Source organism: Aythya ferina (genome assembly GCF_964211825.1).
Source record: "Aythya ferina genome assembly, chromosome: Z".
Taxonomy (NCBI): domain Eukaryota; kingdom Metazoa; phylum Chordata; class Aves; order Anseriformes; family Anatidae; genus Aythya; species Aythya ferina.
In genome coordinates this window covers 17,871,653-17,895,290 of record NC_140299.1, presented here as the reverse complement: position 1 = coordinate 17,895,290, position 23,638 = coordinate 17,871,653, and the positions used below count along the sequence as shown (strand labels likewise).

The following is a 23,638-nucleotide window of genomic DNA, read 5'->3' as shown; positions in this document are numbered from 1 at the left end:
CCCATCCGTCAGAGTACTTGGATTTAAAATGAAGTAACATCAACAGACTGGAGATGTTGCTTCTGTCTGAAAAGAACGGTTTCTTGAATTAATGTCAGCTGAAAGCTTTTGCCTTAACCAGTGTGTTTCAGTGCGAAGTCAGACACAAGCCTCCTTTCCCCTGACTACCAGTACATCTCCTCCGCACCAGAACCCTTTAGAAGCAAAAAAACAAGGACTGCATCTAGGGAAAATTCCATTTTTTATTTTTTCACTCATCATTTATTTACAAATACACATTATAACTTTTATATACATTGCACATTTACATGGTAGAAAAGTACAAAACTATATATTTAAATGAATTTATATTTAACTCGCCATGTTTGAAAATATAAAATTGCATCAGAAAAAAAGTATTATGAAAAGCAAGAAACTTGAACTGATAAAGCTTTGATAAAACTTTTAGTGACACACTGATTGGGAAACAAAACTTTGAAAGTGGTACTGCAAGACCATCTTAAAGGAAACACCTGGTAAAACATTTATGCATGTTACAAAAAGTAAAACAATAAAAATAAAATAAAACTTTATTCTTATTACAGTTAGCCCTGTAGCTATTAACAACCTTCATAATCCGATTTCTTTGGGTCCGGAATTCTTATAGTACAGTATAAATGCTCAGCGCATTGAGATCACGTCAGTACGTGATCTGATCAGAAGCAGAGAAAAGTGAAGTGGAAGAGGTTTCCTTAAAGACCGCCTCACTGCACCCTGGAAGTATATTTAAGTCAGTTACAATGCCTTTTGGTCAGTCAAGATTCCTTGTAAACAAAAACCCGAGGGATCTTTTATGTACAGGACCGGCAAGAAGAAAATCCAATAAATAAACATAACAGAAACCGACATGCAAGTTTGTTAAAGTGGAAAAAAGTTAACTTCAGTGAAACAAAGAGATGAGATCATGTGGGTAAGCTCTAAGGAATGGACTTTTATAGTTTACAAGAAAAAAAGAAAAGCTTTACTTTACAAGCAAGAGACCTCACAATAAATAACACTGCTCTTCCCGTAACGAATAAATTTCTTCAAAAAACAAGGTGTACAGTCAACCAGACATTTTATGTATAAATTATAAAACATGACACAGTATAAATAAATGTCTACGAGACTCAACTATATGTATACTTTTTTTCTCCCCAAAATAAATAAGCATACACTTATTTACAGTATGGACATTGATTTCGTGCCCAATGGCTGTTCCAATAGTGATGGAGGTTTTACCACTCTAGAATGGAAGATATAGGAAAGCTGTAGTCCTGGTCTTCATCTTCCTCTTCTTCCTCTGGGTCTTCATTAATGGCTAGATGGGGGAATACAGGGGAGCTGTTGTTTAAATAAGGACAACAACAGCGCAGAAGCAGCTCAGTGCATGTTTTCAAAGCCCTCTGAACAGCCATAATACAGCGTTGCATTTTATGCGACTTGTAGTGAGATGCTCTTTGGCATCTGCTGTTATGCAATAAGGTTTTTTATACATAATCTATGAAGTCATAACTGCAGAAAGTTCTGAAGAATCAATGGCTCAGGTTTTATTGGCAGACTCCTGAAATCAAATAAAAAGCGCTCTTGTGTTCTAGGTTTAACTGCTTTGTGTCCTTCATTCAGAGTTAGTAGAGGCAACTGTGCCAAGCCAGGTGCCCATGTGCTACCATCAGGCTCGTTCATTTGGACAGAGTTAAGAGTTTATCCGAGTGTTAATAAAGCAATCAGCGAAGCACACGAGAGCAGACAAATCAGGAAAAATTGCTAAAAGTATGCTCCTAGGGCAACCCGTTTCTGAGAAAACAATTTGTTCTCAGAATATCCCCAAAACCCCAACTTGAAAGTCAGCTGGTTGCTGGACATCTATTGCATTTCATCAGTAACCAAAGCGTGTGCGTGATACATACATACTTGTATGGCACATGTGCCGTATCTTGAATCTCTAAATTAAGCTTTCTTAGGTTTAAAGGCGTAAGTCTTTGTTACCTAGGGATTGCCTTCAGAAGCCTTAAGTGTCTGCAGAGTTAAAAATCTCACTTACAATTGCAAGATCCAGAGTGCTTTACTTCTAGAAGCACACCCATGGAGCAGGCTGCCTCTTTCATGGCACACTCGCTTGGGTAAGTTGTGTTATCGCTGGCACAGACTGCCTCGTCTGACTTGCTTTCAGGGCAGAGCTCATCACAGAGGGCGCACCGACCTCTGCCAACCTTAAAATCCCACAAGCACTTCTTCCCAGCACTGCACTGAATGTCTTCACAGGACTTTGCTTCTAAAAATATACACAAGATACTAGAGGTAAGTGAAAAGACAAAGGAGAAAAAAAAAAAAAAAAAAGCAAACCCAAACAACCCCAAACTCCTTTTCTTCCCAATGAACTGTGAATAGACAGAGCTCAGATGCTGTAGATGGGGTGATGTTTGCTGTTTTTAAGCAAGTAGTCCCTTGGACATGTTTGCCTGTCTGTACGTGGGGGAGGAAAGACAGCCGTGCCAGTAGAGCTTGGCCCTGGGAATACATAATTACATTTGCCTATATCGCACATGACCTTCCTGCTCCGTTTGATGTCAGTGGCAATTCAGCTCCCCAAATTAGTGGTAAGTGGAGAATTTGCCAACACATTCAGCATTTCTAAATCAATTATTTTTACACTAACTCTCATAGAGCTGTTTCCTACAAGATTGGAGGGGGAATTCACCTCAACCTATGCCAACTAAAATCTGTCTGAGATTCCCCGGCATCCCTCCAGCAGTTTGGGGGAGCAGAGGCTGCAAGGTGCTTCCTCGTAACATGCTTCACTACCGCTCCTTTCTGGGAATTACAACACAAAATGTCAGGATGCACTGAGATTATTTTCCTATCTTCACCCACCAACTGTCTCCAAACTCTGCAATATTTTTGAAGAGGAAAAAGTGATCAGATGTTTCCAATTAAGTTAACGCAAGCTTTGCCAAGACAATTGTTTCCAGGAATCCAGATCCACTGAATATCGAGACCTTGTTATGCCTTAACCATGTCATCATTTATTTAATGGTGGGTACTTCTCCCTTGGACACTAATGTCAGCACCCACAGTGACAGCAAGAGGAGCAGGATCACACCCTTTACTCCCTCACCCCTTTTACAATCTTTGCTGGTGCAAAGCACGCTCTAGCTCTGCTTTGTCCTGGAGGGGAACACAAACCCAGGGTGCTTGGAATCTCTCCTGCTTCCCAGCACAAACCCCATCCATCCATTCACGCACTCACGCACCCACCGATACACATCCACAATACCCCCAAGCAGCTGAGACTGCAAGTTCTGTTCCCTCCATTCTTATCAGTCCGGCTGAGATACTTACTGATGCATTTTCCTTCGTAGGCTAATCCAATGGATCTGCCCAGCAAGCAGGTGGCTTTCCTCAGGTGGCAGGCACTGGCGTAAGTTATGCCGTCATTCCCGCAGAGATATTGCTCAGGGGAGGTAGGCTCAGGGCAAATTCGATTACACGTCACACAGTAGGCGTTGTTAGTTTGATCCACCACGCATGTGGAACTGCCCGGACATAAGACATCCCTACAGGTCTCTGAAATAAAGACAGAAACAGAGTGATTAATTAGGGGAGCCCAGCACCCCAGTGAGAAGCAAATGCGTGACACAATGAAACAAATGATCAGTTAAAGCATTCAGCAGCAATCCTCATTTAAGGGCTGCTGTAGGGGACTTTCCCATCTTAGGGGAGCTGGTGGGACGTAAGTGCTGCTAGACCCTGGGGAACTCTCAGTCCAGCTAGGTCCTGGTCTGCTGAGCATGGGTTAGTTACTGTCTCCCAGCACTTGCAACATCACTCTGGTTACACTGGGGAAGTACGTCAGCTCCTCCTCCCTACACTCAGAAACACACCCTTTGGCATTTGAGGGAGATCAGATGAGATTTGCAAACCTACTTTTGCATTTGCCCTGATACTGGACTTCAAGTTCGGGCTGTTCTTTACATCTGGCTTTGAGAAGGGCACACTCGTTCCTGTAGGTTTTCCCATCTAAGCCACACACGGGGCCCTTCCAAGTGATATTAGAGCAATCCGGAGCACAAACACACCGAGGTTTGTTCTTCTTGTTCATTTTACATTTCTTCCCGGGTCCACAGTCCACATTCTCACACGTTTCTGACGGAAGGAAAGAGGCACCCCTTCAGTAACCAGCATGCGGGACAGACTTGGTGCCAAAATCGCTCAGAGAACAAAAACACGCTGTGACCCCAGGGCACACAGCGAACACACCTCCCCACACCCCCACACCCACGTGGGGAAGGGAAGGCAAGGGAAATCCCCCAGCCTGCAAGGATAGGGACGTGGGGGACTCCCTCCCCTCAACCCCTCTGCATGGTCGAGGAAAAAGGGGGTCCCCCTGGGGCAGCATGGTTTTCCTGGAGCCCCCTGCCTCCCCCAACCCACTGTGCAGGCCTATGTGCCTGGCAGGGCCCTCCTCACCTTTGCAGGGGATGCAGTTTGGGGCTCCCCCATTAAAAATCATCCACTTGAAGAGCGTGTTGTCGTTGACATCCTCCTCCGTCCACGAGGTTGTCAGGCGGCCGCTCTTGCAGCACTCCTCCTTGCTGAGGTCGGTCTTGTAGAGGACCTGGCAGCGGCCGTTCCTCGCCTGCCGGAGCCAGCAGTTCCCAGCTGCGGAGGGACAGGGGGGGGGGACACCCGCACGCCTTCAGTGACCGCCACCCCCGGGGCACAACGCGTGCTGCGCCCCGGGCGCCCCCGACTTTGGCCGCTGCGGCTGCTTTAATTTGCCCCCTTTCGTAACCTGCAGCTACCCCGGCCCGCTTGGGACCGCGGTTAAATATAATAACAATAATAATACTACTAATAACAATAATAATAAAATAATAATTAAAGGAGACTGAAAGAAAAAGACCGGATCAAAACAGGACGAGGCAGTTTTCCGAGATATTTATTCCATATGTAGAGCAGAAGGAGCCCTGCCGGCACGTGACAGAGGCTTGAAAAGGATGTGCATTTAAAAGGGAATAAAAAGAAAATCGCGCTTGCAAATTCCTCCCTCCTCCCCCTGCCCTCTCCTCCTGACGGCGGCTGCCCAGCAGCATTGTTTTAGTGCCGCACGCAGTTGCAGCCCCAGCCCATTTTGCAATCCGCACGGACTGGGAACATTCGCTGTTAGCGAAGTCTTTCGAAATCTCCACATTTCGCTGCTGCTATTAACAAACGTCTTCCCTTTACTAAAATAAGTCAGCAGAGCTCAAAAAAAAAAAAAAAAAAAAAAAAAAAAAGTGAGCAAAGTACACACAACGCAAGGGCACACAGAGGAGGAGGTCCCTACGGAGTTTTCAAAATCGATCCAACTGGAAAAGTTGGAGGTGTCGTCTCTCCGGCAAGGATTGCAGAGGAAAGTACACTGTCCTTAAACCGGATAGAGTTTGTTTTTTTTTTTTTTTTTTTTTTTTTTTTTTTACTAGTATCCCTGTTATTCGTGGAGTCACGCCAAGAACATTAGTCCAAGCAACTCCCCCTACTTTAGCTGGAGAGTTTTGGTTGTGATGAGCCTCTCGTGAATAACCAGTGTGACTTCTCCAGCGACTCGATACCAATTGATTCTGGTGCTCATCCAGCGAGGGCTCGATCCTGCCTCCTTACTCCGATGGGAACGTACCGGAGCGAGGGGTCAGGATCGGCCAGCCGGGATGTCGCGGGGTGGGGGGGGACGTGTCGTGTCGTGTCCCCCTCCCCACCCCTCTGCCAAAAATCACAGAACAAACAACGCCCTAAAAAAAAAAAAAAAAAAAAAAAAAAAGTTTTGCGTCTTACAGTTGCCTACGTTAGATTAACTTCTGCTCTAGCTCAGGGGCGTGGGGGAAAAAATGGAAGAAAAATGGTAAAACAAGCAACGGTAAGACATCCAGGTTGTGGGTGTCACACGGTCAAGATAAGGGGTAAAAAGCCCCCAAACTAAAAATCAATATTCCCTTGTGTCGAAAGAGGGCTCTTAAGAGATGTCAATACCAGGTTCGGGGCTGTTTTGTTCGCGAGAAGAAAAAAAAAAAAATCAAATTCACTGAAGCATACTGCTCAGCGCAGGAGAATTTACAGCACGTTAACATTCACTCACATACACACACACTCACTATGGGAGGGAGGGGGGTAAGGAGGAAATCCTAATATTAAAGGAATGTCCGGAAAATGACCACTATTGGTTTCTGAAAGTGTCAGCTGTAATTGTGGGGCTCCCCATCATCACCTCTCCTTCTGTCAGGCGGGCGAGATAAGAATCTGAGCTAAATTACCAACAAACTTTGAGCACTCATTCGGGATCCGAGCCTAGGAAAAGTTCCCCCACGATGCTGCTCTTCATTCATGCTGCATAATAACAAAAATACCAAGAAACATCCTCATCTGTCCTCTGTGCCTGTGCAGAGCGGGGTGAAGATCCGATCAAAAAGCAACCTAAATGACACCTCTGTGCCTCGGTACAAAGCAGCCCCATGCCCACAGTTAACTTCTTTCCTGTTGGACCTTGGAGAGAGGCGTTTAACACCGCAGCGAACTAAACAGCGCCCGAAAGACGGAAAATTACAGTAATAATAACAACAACAACAGCAATAAAACGCATCTACGAATAAACAATCCGGTCTTACCCTGCGCTGTGTGGTCTTCCATGAAGTGGCAGAGAAACATCAGGAGTAAGAGCATGCCCGGGTGGATCCTCTGATTTAACATCCTCAGCGTAGCACGGAGTGAGAGAGACACAGAAACAGAGTGAGGGGGAGTAGGGAGAGGGAGCGAGCACTAGCCAGCCTGCTTATGATCGCTCTATTGAATGAACGTCAGGCTCTGAATGCAGTCTCTCTTTAAATCTATACGGGGGTCTTAGCTGTCTGCGGTGGGCGGTCTCCTAATGTGTGTGTGTGTCTGCTCGGGGGTGGGGAGATTTAAAAAGTTCAGTGTGAATCAGGTGACATTTTCCACCTTCTGGAAACCCTCTCCAATTATCTGCTTTAGGTGCACGCACACACACGGGCGCGCACCCCCCCGGGCGCGCACCCCCACGCCCCGGGCGCGCACCCGCGCAAACTCCGCACCCGCGGGGGGCAGCGCAAAGCCCTGGGGACCCGCGCCGCGCACCCGGGGGGTTTTGGCGACCCACGGGGCTCGCGGCGCAGGGAGCGGGGCTGGGGGTCCAGGGGGCTGCGCTGATCCCCCGAGGGGGCTCCGCTGCCCGGGGGTGCTCCGCTCCGCGCCCTGCTCCGCGGAGCTTCCCCCCGCCGCGCTGCTTTCCCCAGCCTTCCCCATCCGCGCTCCGCAGCCCCCGGTGCCCGCAGCGGCGCGCACACACTGCTCGGCCCCCGAAGAAAAGCCCCGGCCAACCAAGCGACCAACCCCGGACCAAAAAAAAAAATAAATAAATAAAGAGGAAAAAAAAAAAAACCAGCAAGGAACCGAATAAAAGTTTAATACCTAGGGCTCTGCCCAAGTGACAGCCTTTTTCACTGGGAGCCCGGGAGGACGAGACGGGAATGGGGGCGACGTAGGCGGTCTCCTTTCAGAATCAGAAAGGATTGCAACATCGATAATGAACTTCTAGGGCACTAGTTTATTAAGCACAGTCTGGCATTATTCTCCCCTTAGAAAAGTTGGCGGTCTCTCATTTATAACATTTTTTGGCACCGTTGAATGAAACTGAGTAGGCGATATTTCCTTTTATACAAAACGATTACTTAACGGAAAATGGCATTGTTTATTCAAAAGCTGCCTTTTTAATTTCGATTCTTTCGCTTTTCTGAGCCACCAAAGCACAACAGACTGCGAAGTATGCAGACAGGAATGCCCGGACAGTGCCGGGTCAGGGGCCGGTGCACCGCGGCCGCCCGCGCCCTCCGCCGGCCCTCCCCGCAGCCCTCCTTCCGCGCCCGCCCCTCGGCCCCCCCCACCGCCCGCCCCCTCCCCACAACTGCAAATAACTCAGCGATAACAGATTTTTTTCCACCAACTGCAGGAGATAGTGCTAATCTTTTAATAAAAGATCCCATTACAATGGGATCTGTCTGGACAGACTATAATAGATCCAGAAATACAGCCGTGCTAATATTAGAAGACAGTTGTTTGGGTGCCTCAGCCCGGGCCCGGGTCCCGCTTTGAAAGTGGGCATGAATCACAATGTCCCCCGGTACCACCTGCAGTCACACGCATTAAGAAGCAGACTGGTAAATGATTGACCTCGCTGCATTTTTTTTTTTTTTTTTTTTGTTATTATTATGATCATCGTCCTGAGCAGCGCCCGGGCATTTTGAGTACTTCAGAAGCTCCGGGACTCCACATCCTTTTTAATCTTTTTCCCAAATTGGTGCCACTCTTCCCCCCACACGCCCCCCCGCCCCGCCTTTCCCTCCTCTCTCGCCGGAGCAGCTTGAATGCAGGGTTGCTTAGTGCCCTCTAATGGCAGACGGCATCAACAATTAATACCAAAACACCCCTCAGCCCGCGGAAAAGGGCAGCTTTCCAAAGCCGCCTCTCCTCCTGCAGGAGACGGACCCCAGGCGCAAGGTGCCTACAGGGGGCCGGACCCCAAAACCCTCTCCATCCCCGGGCAACGCCCCCTGGGGAGCTGGGGTAAAGGGGCTTGTCCCGGTCTCCGGCGGGGGTCCGAAAAGGCTGGGGGGCAGCGGCGGGGCTGCCTCGGCTCGCCCCCGCACCGAGCGCCCCGCTCCCGGCACCGCGCCGCTGGGGCGCAGGTTCCCCGCTCTGCTCCTGCTCTCTCTCGCTCTCTCTCTTTTTTTTTTTTTTTTTTTTTTTTTCCCCAAGTTTGTCTGTGTTTTTTTCATAATTGGCCAATGCGGTGTTTATCCTGATAATGTTTTCAATTATAAAGGGGCATTTTCAGGCCGTATTCCTGGAAATGAGATGCCGGATGGGTCGATAACGTTTGCACATGTGCTTCATGCGTGCATCATCGGGAGATCAATATGATTGCGCTGGTATGGAGATTTGTATCACACCTGTTCCCTGACATCACACAGAAACAGCTGCTCTTTCTTTTATTGTTTTTTTTTTTTTTTTTTTTTTTTTTTTTTTTTTTTTAGATGCTAAATATTGGGTTTGTGTGTAACAACATTGTATAATCAGAAATGCTTTCTTCTCTTTCACTGTGTGCCTCCCTGTACTACTCCCCCACCCCTTTCTGCTTTGCCAACAATCACATTTAAATTACCAAAAAAACAATAGGGTCGATCTGTAACTGAATTGTCAAGCAGCACACAAAAAGAGTGTTGTTCTCAGCCTGACAGGTTTTAAAACTTCTTTCTACCAAGAAGTGTATGCATTTTAATATATGTTTTTGGATGTGAGTCCAATCTTTGCAGCTGGCCCTGAACTTGGAATAATAAAGCCTTTTAAAACACCCCTATATCCTAACATCTCAGACTTCCTGAAAGTTCAGTTTTAGCTCTCAATTTACATAAAATATGTGGCTTTTCCCTATCTCTAATACAGCTCTAGCTACAACAAACTTCATAACCCAATATATTAAGTGGCTGTTCTCTGAGGAAATTTCTGCAAAACACTGAGTAAGAGGAAAAGTAATCCTAGAGTGTAACCTTGTACTAACCATGTACTATTAACACACGTACATATATACACATGTACATATGTGTGTGGAATATTTATTTTGTGGTGTCAATATTGTGCTAGCATAAGCTTTTTTTTTTTTTTTAATTATTATTTTACTATTCCATCCTCGTTGTACTGTCTCTTAATGCAGGAGCTGTTGCCTGTGTCAAGGATGGCCACCTCAGGACCATCAATTTGGTAAAGAGCATGTTTTTATAATGTTTTCTCGGGTGTGAACAGAACTGCAAGCAAAAGCTGATTATTTGGAAGAGATCTTGATTTGGGTCGAGAAAATTTGGAAACCTATCTTGACACATCCCTGCCTAAAATTCAGGAGAGGTGAAGAAGCTTCTAGCATCCTCCCGTTGTCCTGGATGCACGCATCATCTAATCTGGTTTCTCACACAGCTGGCTTCTCCCACGGAGCAAGAGCTCAAATAAAGGTAGAACGTCCTCTTCTGGTAGCAGAGAAACCTTGCTAGCTTCACGTAATTGTCCTGGTTACCACAAAAATTAGGGCCCTTTTTTGGAAAATGGCACTTTTAAGAAAGCTCTCCTATTTTACATTTCTGATACCAAATTTAAGGACTTTTCTGACCACCATTGCATTATTGCAGTTTATAAGCTTTTCTTTCAGCTGTTTGTTTTGTTTTGTTTTCCCCAGTGTGGGCAATTCAATCCTTTTCCTGCTGTACAAATGTCAAGTACTGCTTTTCAGAGTAGCACAAGAACTTGGAATGCAAAGGTTCATTTTGTAATTTAGCCAAGACTTTTTCATGAAAAACAAGCAAACCAGTTCTGATAAAACTAAGCCCCTCAAATGTACTAAGTAAATTCTGGTGTTATGCTCTTCAGGTGTTACATATGTGTGCTATTACAGTGAAGTTATACCTACACATAAGTGAGATGGTTAAATACAGAGCTTATATTGTATGATATTGGTAAAAGTTGTGCTTATGAGAGGAATACAAATACATTCAATTATTATTATTATGTTTTAAATTGACCAAAGGGTTTTCAGGTAGTGTACAATGGACTGAATTAAGAGGTAAAAGGGATTTTACCTAATAAATATCACTGGGGGGGGGGGGGGGGGTAATGCAAAGGGAGTGTAAGTTTGCTCATCAGTCAATATTTTGTACGTCACATCTAAAAAGCTGTCATCACCTTTGACCAAGACAGCTGGAAACACTCTATTTGTAACTTCTTCTTGTACTCTATTTGGAACTTCTTCCTGTGGTTGAATTGAAATAAGGAGTTGAACATGGTCAACTACTCCTCTTGTAGGAGAGAAATCTGCACTTTTAATAATCAACCCTATGATGGGTGCTCAGACCTTCTGGAAGGCACTTTAAAGGTTTACTTTGATTCATTGCGGTTCATGGGAAGAGCAGGAGGGTGGTGTGACAAGTGTTACTGTGGTCTTAAATATGGGAGTTTCTGGTAGCCCATGGAGGTTTTGCCACTCTCTCTGTGCCTTTGTTCAGACTAGAAAAAAGGCATGTAGACAGGTGTCCTTCATGTTTTAGGTCAGATAAAATAGACCTGTGTGGGGTATGAGACAAATTGGCCCCCTTCCTACCTTTCACTGGTGACTCAGGTAGTAGTAACCAAATTGTCCCTGTGCACTTTGGTGGATACTTTCACCTTGTTGAAGGCCAGGTGGGACAAGCTGCCTTAGATACTCCAAACCCATTGTCTTCTCTTGTGTAGGTGGCACTGTGAACCAGCACTGAGGAAGTGAGGCAGGCCTTACTATTCAGTACCCACTGCTAACAGGATGTGATTTGGTGAGGTGAGGTTTAATGCATGAGCAGAATGAAAACTATGACATGTTGATAAACTAGTTACAAAAGGTTTCCAAGTTATTGAAAAACTGGACATGAGTAGAAAATTCAAATGGAAAAAAAAAAAATAAAATTAAGGGAAGCATTAAAGTCATTGACTTTCCGTGGAAGTTAAATGCAAAACTGTAAAATACCGATCCAGTCCTACACTGATCTGATATATTGATTGGATACTTTTCTTTGTAATTGCAGAGAACAGAAAACAACTAGAAGCACAGACCATGGAATTGCTAGGGCAGAAGACTCTCCAGTTTCTGAGATTGCAATGTGTTCAGTAGCAGGAATTCCAACCTTGACTCTAAATGAAATTTCGAGAATGTAGGAAAAAGAAAATGTAGTAATTGCTGGCAACCTACTCTGAACAGCCATTTAGGCTGCTGCTGTTTTGAAGAAATGCCTAAATGCCAGAAAGGCATCACCACCATACCTAGACAACCCATTTTCCATGTAAAGGATTAAGAATTGTCATAGAGGAATGGAGCATGGAAAGAGCAAAGATGTCAGATATAACAGTTCCTGGAAGACCAGTATTAAGTGAATCTTCAGTGGTCCTTAGTCGTGTACTAAGTGCAAAATGGCTCTTGCCCAGCTTCATGACTGGCAAATTGCCTTTCCTACTTCCATAACTCTGCCAAGAGGAGCTATGTCACAATTGGTGATATAACATCAAATTTTTAAGTTAAAATAATAGATGAGGCACATGGTGCTTTGGGAATGGTAGGGTTATATGTGGTTATTGTACTTTTAAGGTCTGGAACATTTAGTGTGGCAGACTTTAAAAGACATGTCAGTTGGCAATCAGTTGCAGCTGGAACAGGATTGGAGACAAATCTCAAGATTAAAGTGAGGACGGACGTAGTTTGTAAATAACTACTGTGAAAATTCAATTAATTTTTGCTATTACATTATTTTTCTTCTTGTTATTTTGATTCTACTAAAGATAATGCAGAGGGCATATCTGATTCATTGGATATGTGGAGTCACATCATTTTCTAATCCAAAAAAGGATTTGTTTTACTGAAGGTCCCAGCCTGAAGCTTAAATGGAATAAAAATCATTGTTGAGAGTGCTACCCATAGCCAACTGTGAAAAACTTAATATAGCATGGCCAAAAGGGTAACAAATGGACAGTTTCTGGCTCAGTGCATATATGTGGTGACATACTGGATCCTCTTACTAGACTGAGAGAGTAGGTGCTTGAGCACATCAAACTTACAGCCTCGTTAGGAATAGATCATTAACTATTGTAAGGTTTGTATTTACTGCCCATCAAGGAATAGGATCAGTTTTAATGGCTTACTTTCAGAGATTAATGGAACCAAATTGATTTTAGAATGCTGTTCAGTCAGTTGCAGCTTACTGGAATGTTATCAAAACTGTCCTGCGCAGTACTTGTGTTAAACTCCAAATGTCACCTCCTAGAACGGTGGGATATTTTGGTGAATATATAGCATGTGAGAGGAGAAATGAGTTAGAAAGATCCCCCAGCAAAAACAGTGATCTAAACAAGACTAATTGCGACAAAGAATTTTAGAAAAGTTAAGGTCATGGCTATGACAGAAGCAAAGAAAAGCTTTTTGCCAACTGTGATGAGCTTTTTTTATGAGCAGAAAAGGGGTATCTTGTGACTACCCTGATTCTTTCATTTATATTTTTTTATAACAAAATATATGCATAAAAAGCAGTTAGTGTTAAAAATGTTTTTATTTCAAGATCTGCTACAACATCAGATGTAGTACAACTCTTCATAGACCATCAAAATTTTCTTTTCAGTTCATTAAAGAACATTTGTGCTATTGCATAAATAACAGTGACTTTCCAGAAAGACTTTTAGTACAAATTAAATGTGTTATGTCATATTGTATTATAAATGTCATTGCAAGTAGCTCTGTAGACTTATCATAACACAAAACACAAAAAATCTGTGGACCTCCTAAATTGTTATTTTGTAGTCAGGGCTTTATGGGATAAGTAAGACTGTAAATATTAGCTAATAGAATGAGAAGGAAGAATTAGTCCATGGTAATTTTTTTTTCTTTTCTTTTTGAGCAGGGGCCATGCATAGACTGCTGAAGGTCTGTTGACTCCACAGCATGTACTGTGAAAGCTGTCATCCTCCTGTACCTCAATAACTGGCTTATGCCCTGTTCATGTCCAAGGAGGGGGGTCTAGGAGGAATCCTTGTATCTCGGGTCCACTAGCTTTGTTGGTTCATACTTGCTTTCTTCTACTCTTGATCAAGAGTTGACTTGAGGAGCCACAAATCTGAATAGAAGGACTGATTTACAGACTGCTAATGTTTAGGTTACAGTAAGCTTCTGCTTTCTTGTCTCTGCTCTGGCTCTTACCTCTTTTAAGGATCAACCAAATCCTTTGTTCCCCAACTTCTCAGAACGGGACTGATGACTGGGGAGCCTCCAGCTCTGAAAACCTGCTAATCCTTAATGGTTTTGTTGTTCAGCAACACTGTGAGAGCAAGAAGGGTAAGAACAGAGATTATCTGGAGAGGGACTGAGGTACAGGCAGGAGAAGAGCTTTAACCATTTTCCCATGCAATGTGCCTAAACTACTGGGACTCCAGCTGCTTCTCCGGAAGTGTGTATGACTGGCACAGATGTGTCATCACATCTGTTAGCCTTGTATGTTCTAGGGTACCCAGGTGACAAATGACATTAAATTTCTGTGTTTATGCAACTGAATCAAGCAAAAAATTATGTCCCCAGAAGTGTATGAATAGGCTGTAAAGTAGCAGGAAAAAACTCCATATCCCATCTAATTCTGTCTCCTGTGGCTATCCTTTCTTGCTGCTATTTTACTTTATCTCATTCATTTTTGCAAACATCCATAGCATGGCTCCATGCATTAAAGTGTGAAATGATAAAGAAGATTATTAAAAGAAAAATTGTTTTACAAATCATAAAGTCCTGACATGCAGGATTTGGTCTGTATTAGGTGGCTCATTTATATATTACAATAATGATTACTATTGAATCTTTTTTTTTTTTTTTTTTTTTTTTTTTTTTTTGTAAATAAATCTTGCATGCAGATGCTCGATAATCCTGGAGACCCAGATGAGTTGTCTCAGGTTTGCTCATGAAGTTTGTTCAACCTTCTTTCATTATGGGCATTGGAAGGAAACCACTGTTTGGCCCAGGCTCCATGTGTTCCTTATTTCTAACCTTATAGTTCCATCTTTTCTGCACAAATGCAAAAAGTCTGTGTTTTCAATTCTGAACTCTTTTCCTAAACCCTCATCAAACTCATTGTTGACCTAACTGAGCTTTTTGATCATTGTTTATAAGATCGAAAAGGAGGATGAAATTCTGTGGTGGTGATGATGAGAAGATCATAGAATGATAGACTCATTAAGTTTGGGAAAGACTTCTAAGATGAGCTAGTCCAACCTTTAACCTAGCACTGCCAAGTCCACTACTAAACCATGTCACTAAGCACTATATCTGCGTGTTTTTTGAAGACATCCAGGGATGGTGACTCAATCACTTCCCTGGGGAGCCTGTTCCAATGCTTCACAACCCTTTCAGTGAAGATACAACTTAATCCTCCCCTGGTGCAACTTGAGGCCGTTTCCTCTTGTCTTATCACTTGGTGCTTGGGAGAAGAGACCGAACCCCACCTTTCTATAGCCTCACTATAGATTCTGTATTCTCCTTTCCAGCTGTGATAACACATGTTTGTATGTACAGGAGGCCATATCTTCAAATGGGAAAGGCACAGAGTAGTCCAAAACTGAACAATCAGCTCATTCAAATGCCTTCTAAGCAGAATGCTGTAGCAGTGCTGTCCACTGTATATGAGCAAACCCAGCAAATCTGACTGAGCCTTGGCATGAGCTTGTTTCTCTCTAGCAATAGCAGTAATGGTTAGCTAAAGAATACCTCAGGTCTCATTCCTCTCACCAGTGATTCTTCTGAGCCTTTGTCTTTAATAGCAGCTCGCCTCAGTGAGCTGTAGTATTACCAAGGTCAAGTGTACTGAAGGTATGAGTATCATGAGGTTTGACTCAAACAAGTTAGATTAAATAGCTTGTGTTCTAATTAAATAGCTATTGTGTTCTAAGATTAAATAGCTATTGTGTTCTTTTTCTTTCCTATCTTCTGTTTTCTGAGATGGCAATCGCATTTTCAGGTCTCTCTGAAGAACAATTAGTTTTGGCATAATTTTTGAAAAATGGGAGCTGAACTTATATGATGTCCAGGTTCCAGTAGCTATCATCATCAAATATCTCCTTGGTAGAAACACTAGAAATTCTAACTAGGATTTTTAGGCCTGCAACATAGGAGGCTGTGCTGGCCTTGGAAGATGGGAAGGCAGAATAGTAAAAGCATCATACTTTATAAAAATATGGTTGTCAGAGAAAGACCTTTTCCTTCATTTACAGAAATTCAAGAGCTTTTGGTGGAGGGACAGGGTAGGAGGAAGAGAAAGGAAAGTGTAGGGGTAAATAATTGAATAATTGGAACCTCCAGAGTGGACTCTAAAGTAGATAATCAAAACAAGCTCGTGCCTTTAGATTTCCATTAGTTTTCAGAATATTTTGGTGGAGAAAAAAATATTAAAAAGGTATCTTAGCTGGGAGGTTTTAAAGAAGAACTTGAATATATGAAAATATATTAATTTCAAATAACTACCACAAACTGACTTATATCTACAAGGAATTCATAAAATAAGAGAGACCTCTTGAGGACTAAGGATGAATTCCCTTAGTTCTGTTCTTAGATGTCTGTGTAACTTGCTCAACTATTCGTAAAACAAAGGAGAAGAGAATAATGGAAAGCATTCATGAGGAGACCTAGGCAAAAACTGTTTTGACATCTATAAACTGGAGATAAAATATATGAGTATCTAAAGCCAAGTGAGTGCTTTATCCACAAAATTTTGAAGAAAGGTTTAGTAACCTGCTACTAGTAAAACACAAATCCTTAAAAGAATTAATTCTGATATACCTCAGAGATGAAGACATAACAAATCTAGACAACAGAGACATTTAAGCATCAGACTCTGTGTGTTATTTGGCTCAAATTGCCATATACTGAAGTTCAATGCTGCAACTGAAGTAACTGTTTTCTGAGGAAAATAACAGCATATCAACAACATAACTTGCAATGTCTGGAACCACTTATAAATGAAATGAAAGTAGTATTTTTATCCTTATTTACCCTTGTCTTGTTTAAAGATACACAACATTTTTGAGATCTTTAAGCCTCCTAAAAACTTGGTTTGTACATGCTTGTTGTCTTTATGCTTCAGCAGGATAAATGCAGGTAATTTTTGGCACTTTGTAGGATATTCTACTGAGTGTAGTATGAGAGTGTTGGTTTTATTCATCTTAGTTAAAAAAAATAAATAAAAAAAAGAGAGAGAGAGAGAGAAAAATTCCAAAATGTACTTGGTACTTCTCAGAAATAAAATCATATTCTTTTCATGGAAAAGGGAAGTCAAATCCTGGGCAGGATCCAACACCAAGTTAAAAAAAGAAACAACTTGACACAAAGATGAATGCTCACAGATAAGAGTATGTCTGCATGATAGGAGAGGAGGTAGATGATATGGGTTTATTTGTCATTAATTTTTTTTTTTTTTTTTTTTTTTTTTTTTTTTTTTTGTGACTTAACAGTTTGTTTAAAGAGATAGGATGTTTGTGATTCAATTTCAGCAATGTCATTTTTAGTGGCAGAATTAGGATTACCTTCAAATCTGATATATCTTTTCTTGATCATTCCAGTTCAGACAAGATAAGGGTGCTGTCTATTACCAGGCTGAGACCCATCTTTCTGCTAAAAGGTTATTAGGACTGGCCTGTTGTTTTAGTAGAAGTGTTCTGCAATTTACTTTTTTTATTTTTTTATTTTTTTTTGTGCTGTGAACTTTCTTTATCATCAAAAAAATAGTTTTTCTGTATGGTAGAGGAGAAGAGACATCATTTAAGCAGCAATTTTTTTTATCTTAATATCTTACAATCAGACAAGCTTTCTTGTTCTGTAGTCAGCAAAGTCAGACCAAGAAGGAGGTGTCATGGGAGCTTTGAAGGCTCAGAAGCTGGGGAAAGGACAACATTTCAGGGCTTTATGCTTCACAGATTGCTCCTGCAAGAAGAACCAGTGGTCGAAAGTAAAGGCTATATTCAGAAAATGAAAATTATCACAACACTGAGGCAGATCACACCAGCCTGCCTGTTAGTGCCGCTGCTTAGGCTTGTCCTTTAGCCACAACCCTCTAGTGGAACAGGCTGGGATTTCAGTCGCATGTGGGAAATATCTCCAGTGTCTTTCAAACAATGTGCCACAAGGGATGCTTCCCTTGAGACCACTCTGATCATACCCAAGCTCTGATGCTCTGAAAGGCATATAGAAACACAGATGTGCAGAAGGCAGCTGTTCAGAAGGACATTTATTCCGTGTTCCTTGAGGAGTATTCCCACCAAGTCTATGGGATCCCCTGAGTCTGGGGTCTATGAGGTGTGCTGCTCTCTTGGATGTCCTGCCTTTGCCCATTGCCTTCATGTCGCATTGAGGACTATGTGTAGCTGCTCCCTCCTGAAGCCTCAACTGTTTTGCTCTTGGTTTCAGAGCTTTGGTGGCCATTCCACTTTTTATGGAAAAAAACAGAAATAGCAAACTTCTATTAATATGGATTTCTTGTAAAAGAAGACAGAAAATAATAATAGTAATAAAAAAGATGCCAAGGTGAAAGGAGAATTGTTTTAATTATCAATTCTATTATTACTATTAAATATTTATTTCATTTCATTTTATGTTAGGGAGGCGGGTGGAGGGACATCTTCAGGATCATGAAATTGGCTCCTTTTAAACTGAGATTGTCAGTATCTACTTCTCTGACTCCCTTTGCATGTGTATTTCACCAGATGACTTTTTCAAACACTTGATGATATCTTACTTTATTTCTGGAGTTGCTTCTTCTCGCCAGCTATCTGCTCTAAGAAAGAAGAAGTAATGGTTACCGCCAATGGGATGTGTTAGCTGCTGCCAGATTTAAAGGGTTTATTGATGCCATCAAAGGCAGTTGGGAACCAAAGGAATGCTTTACTTTTTTTCTGAGACCTATTAAGCATTTCGCAAGAATACCTTCAGTAATTTGCTGCTAAGGAATAAGTCATTGGATATGAATGGGCTTACAAGTGTGGTGATAAGGTTACTTTGCAAGGGAGAAAAACAGATGAGGGGTTAAAATAGTACATAGTAATTGGAAAATCATAAATGATCTTTCCTTTGTCATTCTGAGAAATTAATTTCATTTGCTTTGTCCTAGGTCACTATTAACTTATGGTAATGGTAATAAACCTGCATGTTGCACTCTGAGTGTAATTATAAATTAAATATATGTTCCTGGGCTATTCTGAAACTCTACTATCAAAAGCAGAATGCATCCAAGGTAGCTGCCTTGTCCAGAGCTCTTGTTGTCCACCTGATAACCCAGGTGAGGGACACCAAACCATGTCCTGCATGGGTAGTGGGAGGGGAGGAATCCCTAAACAGTGTTTCATCTCTTCCAGCACATCCCAGCAGGCCTGCCAGCACATGCTGAACAGGGCACAAAAGGCTTCTGCCTCCTGACTGTTTCATTCCACTATCTACCAAGCATGGATCAGAGGGGAAGGTGAGAAGAAAAGGTCTGTGCAGGGTACCAGACAAATAAGTGGAGTTATTTCTCTTGCTGGCCCTGAAATCAAGATAGTCTGTGGCTGTGCAAAAAGTTGTGCCTCTGTTACTGATACTCCTAAACAGCTCACTGCAGTAGCCAATTGCTGTCTATCCCCTGCTGTTTGATGCTGCACTCATTTATTCTTCAGGTAGGATACCTCTTCCTGGGTTGCGCAGAGCTCTGTCCCTCAGTCAGAGGGCACTTAAGTCAGTGTATTTAGATTTCCAGGAAAGATATTTTCCATAGCAAAGTAGCTATGCAGTTTGTTCTTCAAGCTGCAGGGGAACGACTGACTCCCAGGACCTGGTCTGTCATCCATACTGAGGCTTAACAGTGAAATTTGTGACATAATCCGCCAATTTTATGGGTAGGTCCACAATTAAAAAATTGCAAGAAACTTGGTCAATGAACAGACTTTACAGGTGCAATACACAGCAATGCATGACAGCTAAACTTAACATTTCACCAGGACCTAGCCACCTATATATTTCATTAAGCAGAACTTGTAAAGGGCCTTGTGGAAGCACCATCTGCTGATTTCCAATAAAACTGCAAATGCTGTGGAAACTTTCTGCTGTTTGTTCTGTGTTGAAATGATTTCAGTGCTAAATGCTAAACCCAAGGTGCTTCCAGCTTGGATCCAGATTTGAATCGGAATGAGTTGTTTATGTTGCTCTGTAGTTTATGGAATGCTTTTCTTTCCTATGCAAGTCAGTGGAGAAAAACTACTACAACCTGAACTTCTCCTCTCTGCTTTCCAGACCATGTGACGTATCTTCTACAGGATTGTTCCTGGTACTTTTAATAATGACTCTTCATGATATTTATAAACATTCTAGGAGATTCCACTTCCTGATTACTTAGATGATAATTATACAAAAACAAACCACCTAGGTCTAGTAGACGGCCAGGATACAGTATGCCAACTGAATACACTAGAGTCAAAAGCAATGACTCATTTACAGACCTGTTCTCCGCAGTCATTTATAAACAAAAGAAAAAAACATTGTCAAGGAAATAGTGGTTGAATGGATTTTCATAATTATTTCTATGTAGTACAAAAAGGGCTACATTAAACCCATAAAACGTAAAGAGGATATGATATTTTACTATATTGAACCATATGTGAGAAGAAACAGGGCATCCAATTGCTTTGTCAGATTTCTTTTTACATGTGGACAACTCTCCTTTATCTTACAGGATTTAGTCTGAACAGCTCAAGAGAGGGACATTCATTGTGCTTCAGACTTAAGAATGCTGTGAGGTATGGTGAGGGCTACTTCATAACGATGCAGTGTAATTTTACAGAGAAGGTAAACCATGACTGTCTTGCTCAGGCTAGTTGTATAAATAAAGTTTGTGGGACTACTCACACGAGTAAAGTGAGAAATATTTGACCCATGATCTTACATATCAAATATCTTTACATATTATTAACAATCTATAAAGTTGGACATAAAAATGTGACTTGTTAATGCCAAACTTATGTCATGTGGAACAGGAAGAGAAAGAACAGAGTCTTTCCTATATGGCTTCTCAAGACCTTATTCAATAAACTTGTAAGTGGCCCATGGCCATAGGTACAGATTATAAATTAGCTTGGAGGCAGGTGTTTCCGTGGCTGTAAAGGAACTAGTGCCAACATGTATTCACAGACTGTATCCACAATATGCATTCTAGACGTATGTGCCAGTGCTTGCAATAGACAACAAATGGAAGGAAGCTTATGATGCTGGAACAAATTTCTTATCTACTGGAACTAAAACTGGAACCATAAGTACTACAGCTGGAAGATTATTTTTGATCTCTGCCACCATTAAGATTCCCATCTCAGATATTTTGCTTGCAATAGTTCTGTTTCAGAATGTAAAAACATTTTTTTTTTTTTTTTTCCCTCTTCTATTTGTTCCTTTTTCTCTTCTATTGTTCCTATCAAACGCACAGAGATAAATGGTAAAAGAAAACAGATCAATTTTAGTTCTTTACCTGGGATGCAGATTTACTATAGTAAGTTGGTTAGTGCCTCAGTGCAGTATACTATGTTTGAGAGAGATCACCTCCTCAAGAACCCCTGAAAAGGTCCAAGAAGCCCCAGAATAGACAAGCAATGGGAAAATGTGACCAGAGGGAAGATTCTTCCAACTTAGAAATTCTGTGATTCTGTGATTCTGTGATTTAGTCAGTTCTATGACTGAAACATGCGTCTGTACTCTCACTCTTACGGAAAAGGAGCCTGTCTTATGTAACTGCAGGAGTTTTGACCTGTCACAACTCCTAAGCCTTTCGAATCCTGTTAAGTTCTTTGCCTTGGTTTTTATCTTGTAGCAATGAGTTTAACACTTGAGTAATACAAGTCTTTTCATCACTGCTAAAAATAACTCCTATTTTGATGGAAATGTGAATTAGAAACATATAATTCTGGACTGCAGCCGTCTAGATTCTTATCTCCAATCATTTGCAGTATTGAATTCTCCAGAAAGGAGCATGGGGAAATATGTGATGTACAGCACCTAAGGTTTGGTGTATGAGTGGGAAACACTTGGAGCTCCTTCCTTTGGTGCTGCTGCTGTGTCCCAGTGGTGACACACAGCATGGTAACTGTGTGCCAGCGGAGGGAGAATGGGATGGAGGGTGGGAGTGGAGGAACTTTGTCCCTGCTTCCAGAACCAGCAGTCCTTTGCAGCATTCCAAGCTGTCTGGTGGCATGTGAGAAAGGTTGTTTTCAGCACACGTGTTGTCCTCCTTGCCCACACCTTGCCCCCAGATCTGTTGCTTCTTAGGGCCACATGAGCCTCTGCAATGTCTCACATGGGGCTATGTTATAGGAGGGTACCCTTTTTAACATTAAAAATGTGTTGCCTTTTAAGTGTAATTGTCTCCTTGTTGTTTTACGAGGACAAAGGGTAAATAAGATTATTCTTGTTTGTTGTTAGATCGCCTAGTGACCATCTGCGGGCCTCACTGTTGTAGCCATGGTTCAAATTTAGAGTAATAGACAGTCCCTAACTCTAATATCCTAACATTGAAATAGACCAGACAGATGAAATGTAAGAAAAGTGGCAGAAAATGCAAACAAAATAGGAGTATTCAATTTACATCCTTCATACCATTTTATTTCATGATGTATACTTGCACTGTGGCTGATGGTTTTATTTATTTCTAAGCTAAATAGTCCTAACATTTTAAGACTATGGAATCCTTCTCATGGCTGCAACATGCTTATCAGCTGTCTCCAGTCACTTTCTATTTCTGTTAAATCCTTGCTTAGGTGGAGTAATCAGAACAGAACATAATATTCAACATGAGGGCATACCACTGATTTGCATAACAACATTCAGATATTTTCAGTATTATTCCTATTACTTGCTGACCAATGCATTTGAAACAGTTGTTTCCCCTGAGCTATACACAATGACATCTAGCTGTTTTTCTTGAGTATATGGGCAGCACAGAAGGAGTTCAAATTATGCTTGCCATTGTACATTGCTTCCTGAATTAGTGTAGTAATATTATTTATTATCTGCTCATGCTCTGCAGAAAAATAAGGCATGTATTTTTTTTTATTTTTTTTCCACTGTGGACTATGTAAATGGGGATGGTAGAAAGCCTCCCCTCTCTAAGACTGCAAAAATCATGCCTTTTTGACAAATACATTATTAAAACTGTTCTTTGATGATTTTTTTTTATTTATTTATTTATTTATTTATTTTGTGTATGGAGAAGTTTCCAATTGCTAGGAATGGCTGCAGAGAGTCAAGACTTGGGAGGCTGCGTAATGACTGAACACTCTGTGTCTTTCATAAGGGCAGCCTTATCCACAGGCTGTGATCCTGCATGCACCAAACACTTAGGCTTGGTAGCTGACTTTTTCCCTTTCCCTTTTCTGGAGCTCTGCCTGAAGGGCAGTCAGCCACACTTTCTGTGGTGACTGCTAACAGTGACTTTCTTCCGACCCTTTTTAAACAGACACTTTGGGTAGTTTTCAATGTAAATAATGTAATAGGCTTTAGACAGCAGTTTCTAAGGCTAGTGCAGCTACAAGCATCTTTTATTATAAAATAACAATCTAGCCAAATACATTCAGTCCTGAGGCTTCTGCCATGATTCAACAATGCTCCCCTCTCAACCCCCACCCCTCAAAAAAAAACACATCAAAAACCAACACCGTGGAACAAAACAATAGGTAACACATAGCTGTGGAATAGTTGTATCTGCAAATATCTAGAATACACTTTCTCAAGTAATACAGCATGAGTAATATTTATTTATTTATTTTGTCATGAAATTTGTGCTTTTAATTTCTTTTTAAAAGTAGTTTTGTCAGAAGGCTTTATCAAGTAAGTGGATATTATATTTTGTCTTATGCCTTATGCCTTACTATCAAACAACAGAATCACATGTCTACCAGTGCACCTGCACATACCCTTTTTTATGTTTAGAAGCATGAAAAGGAACAATTCTGCAGTATCCCATATTGAGACGTA

At 41.8% G+C, this 23,638-nt stretch overlaps 1 protein-coding gene across 2 annotated transcripts; it reads right to left on the bottom strand.

The window, feature by feature from the left end:
- Nucleotides 1-224: 224 nt before the first annotated feature.
- FST (follistatin) lies at nucleotides 225-6,933 on the bottom strand. 2 transcript variants are annotated; one of them, XM_084503985.1, is made up of 6 exons: nucleotides 6,660-6,933; nucleotides 4,489-4,680; nucleotides 3,946-4,164; nucleotides 3,361-3,585; nucleotides 2,063-2,293; nucleotides 225-1,339 (listed from the first exon to the last, which is right to left on the bottom strand). In XM_084503985.1, the coding sequence occupies exons 1-6, from the start codon at nucleotides 6,739-6,741 to the stop codon at nucleotides 1,257-1,259; spliced, it is 1,032 nt and encodes a 343-aa protein (XP_084360111.1). In that variant the 5' UTR covers nucleotides 6,742-6,933; the 3' UTR covers nucleotides 225-1,256. The 2 variants fall into 2 exon arrangements, with proteins under 2 accessions (XP_084360111.1, XP_084360112.1); XM_084503986.1 differs by having other exon boundaries at nucleotides 225-1,582; nucleotides 6,660-6,925.
- Nucleotides 6,934-23,638: the final 16,705 nt, after the last annotated feature.

Excerpts from the sequence above, each read along its gene's own strand:
- FST (XM_084503985.1), bottom strand. The coding sequence starts at position 6,741 with ATGTTAAATCAGAGGATCCACCCGGGCATGCTCTTACTCCTGATGTTT. Across the intron at positions 4,681-6,659 it reads GGAAGACCACACAGCGCAGG|CTGGGAACTGCTGGCTCCGG; the intron begins GTAAGACCGGAT and ends GTCCCTCCGCAG. Across the intron at positions 3,586-3,945 it reads GTATCAGGGCAAATGCAAAA|AGACCTGTAGGGATGTCTTA; the intron begins GTAGGTTTGCAA and ends TCTTTATTTCAG.